Source organism: Pongo pygmaeus, chromosome 3 (assembly GCF_028885625.2).
Source record: "Pongo pygmaeus isolate AG05252 chromosome 3, NHGRI_mPonPyg2-v2.0_pri, whole genome shotgun sequence".
NCBI classification, from domain to species: Eukaryota; Metazoa; Chordata; class Mammalia; order Primates; family Hominidae; genus Pongo; species Pongo pygmaeus.
In genome coordinates, this window is record NC_072376.2 from 1,204,640 (window position 1) to 1,206,033 (window position 1,394).

General features: G+C 64.4%; 1 protein-coding gene across 1 annotated transcript; it reads right to left on the reverse strand.

Moving 5' to 3' along the window:
- Positions 1-771: 771 nt before the first annotated feature.
- On the reverse strand, positions 772-1,394 carry LOC129035314 (collagen alpha-1(II) chain). The gene is given in 2 exon segments (XM_054485581.1): positions 772-903; positions 906-1,394. Coding segments are annotated over 2 exon segments (621 nt in total).

Consider the following 1,394-nt stretch of genomic DNA (forward strand, 5'->3'; position numbering starts at 1 on the left):
GAGAAAGGTGGGGGTGGGTATGACAGGACGCAGGGCCCCCACCACTCAAGCAAGGACAGCGGGGAGCAGAGCCACGGAGAAGGCCCAGTCTGGAGCCGCTCCTGCCAGCCTGAAGCTCAGCCTCCAGGTTCCATTAAATCACCTCCAGTTATTCCAGGAGAAACGACGCACGGCCTAGCAAAGAAAGAACAGGCAGCTTGGACCCAGGCTCCAATCCCGGCTGCCAGTTACCAGACAGGGGCAGCCACATCACGTCTGTGTGCCTCAGTTTCTACATCTGCGGCTGGGGTGATGGTTGTGCCCGTCCGGTGGGGCTGCTGTGAGTTAAGGGGTGAGAAACACTTCCCTGTCCACTGTCTCTGACACGTTCTTCCTGGGTCACCCCTCACTCAACACCCCCAGAGACTGGGCAGGCGCCACGGACAGTTGAGAAGGCGTCCAGCCTGCAGAACGGAGTCCAGGACCCAGAGGAGCTTCAGGGGTGAGCAGGGTGGGTCGGGGCCAGGGAGTAAATGACACGGGGAGCAAGTGGAGGGAGGAGGGGGCTTCAGGACAGGAGGTGCAGTCTGAGCGAGGATGGTTGAGCGGCCCTGGTGTCAGAGCAGGGGAGGCTCAGTGGGGGCGGGGGCAGGCTCAGCCTCTGAGCTTCTGCCTCCAGGATGTTATGGATCTGGCGGGGAACGCGTAAACCATGAGCTCACTCTGCGGGAACGTGGTTTCCTCTGGCTGCCCCCACGACAGCTGTTCCCCATCAGCACAGGCCCCATCTCCCTAGCAGGAAGCTGGGCAGCCACTGCAGTCCAGGTGTGGACGCCTCTCACAACCCTCCCATCTGCGTGGACATCGCTGGAAGGGGTGGTAAGGGGGAGGGGAGCAGCAAGGAGAGGGTGGGTGCAGCCCCCCCACACCTCTGGCCCCCTCTGGTCCCTGCCTTTGCTGTGACCATGTGGAGGACGCCCAGCTCCCGGAGGTCAGGCCAAGCCTGCAGGGTCCTCAGTGCCACCAATCAGGCCTGACCCCGACCGCTGCAGCACCACGTGGTGCCTCTGCCCTGGATGTGGGCACCCCCGTGCTCTCCTGGCTCTGCTGCAGCAGACCTGTACGCCAGGGCCTTCTAGACGGTTCTGGCCCCTCCCGTGTGGACTGTTCCCACCATACCTGGTCCAGGCTAAGGCTTCCTGGCCCTTCCCCCTCGCACCCTGACGAGGTTGGCCTGGGGGGCCCACGGATGCACCCTGCCCGCGTGGCCCTCTGCGGTCACCCACAGCCAGCGGGACCCAGATTCCCTGCAGGCCAAACGCAGGTGCCCCGGTTCCTCCAGCCCCTCCCCCCGCAGTAGGTGGCCAGTGACAAAGAGGGGATGGGTCTGGCCCTGTGCCATGCTGGGGCCCCAT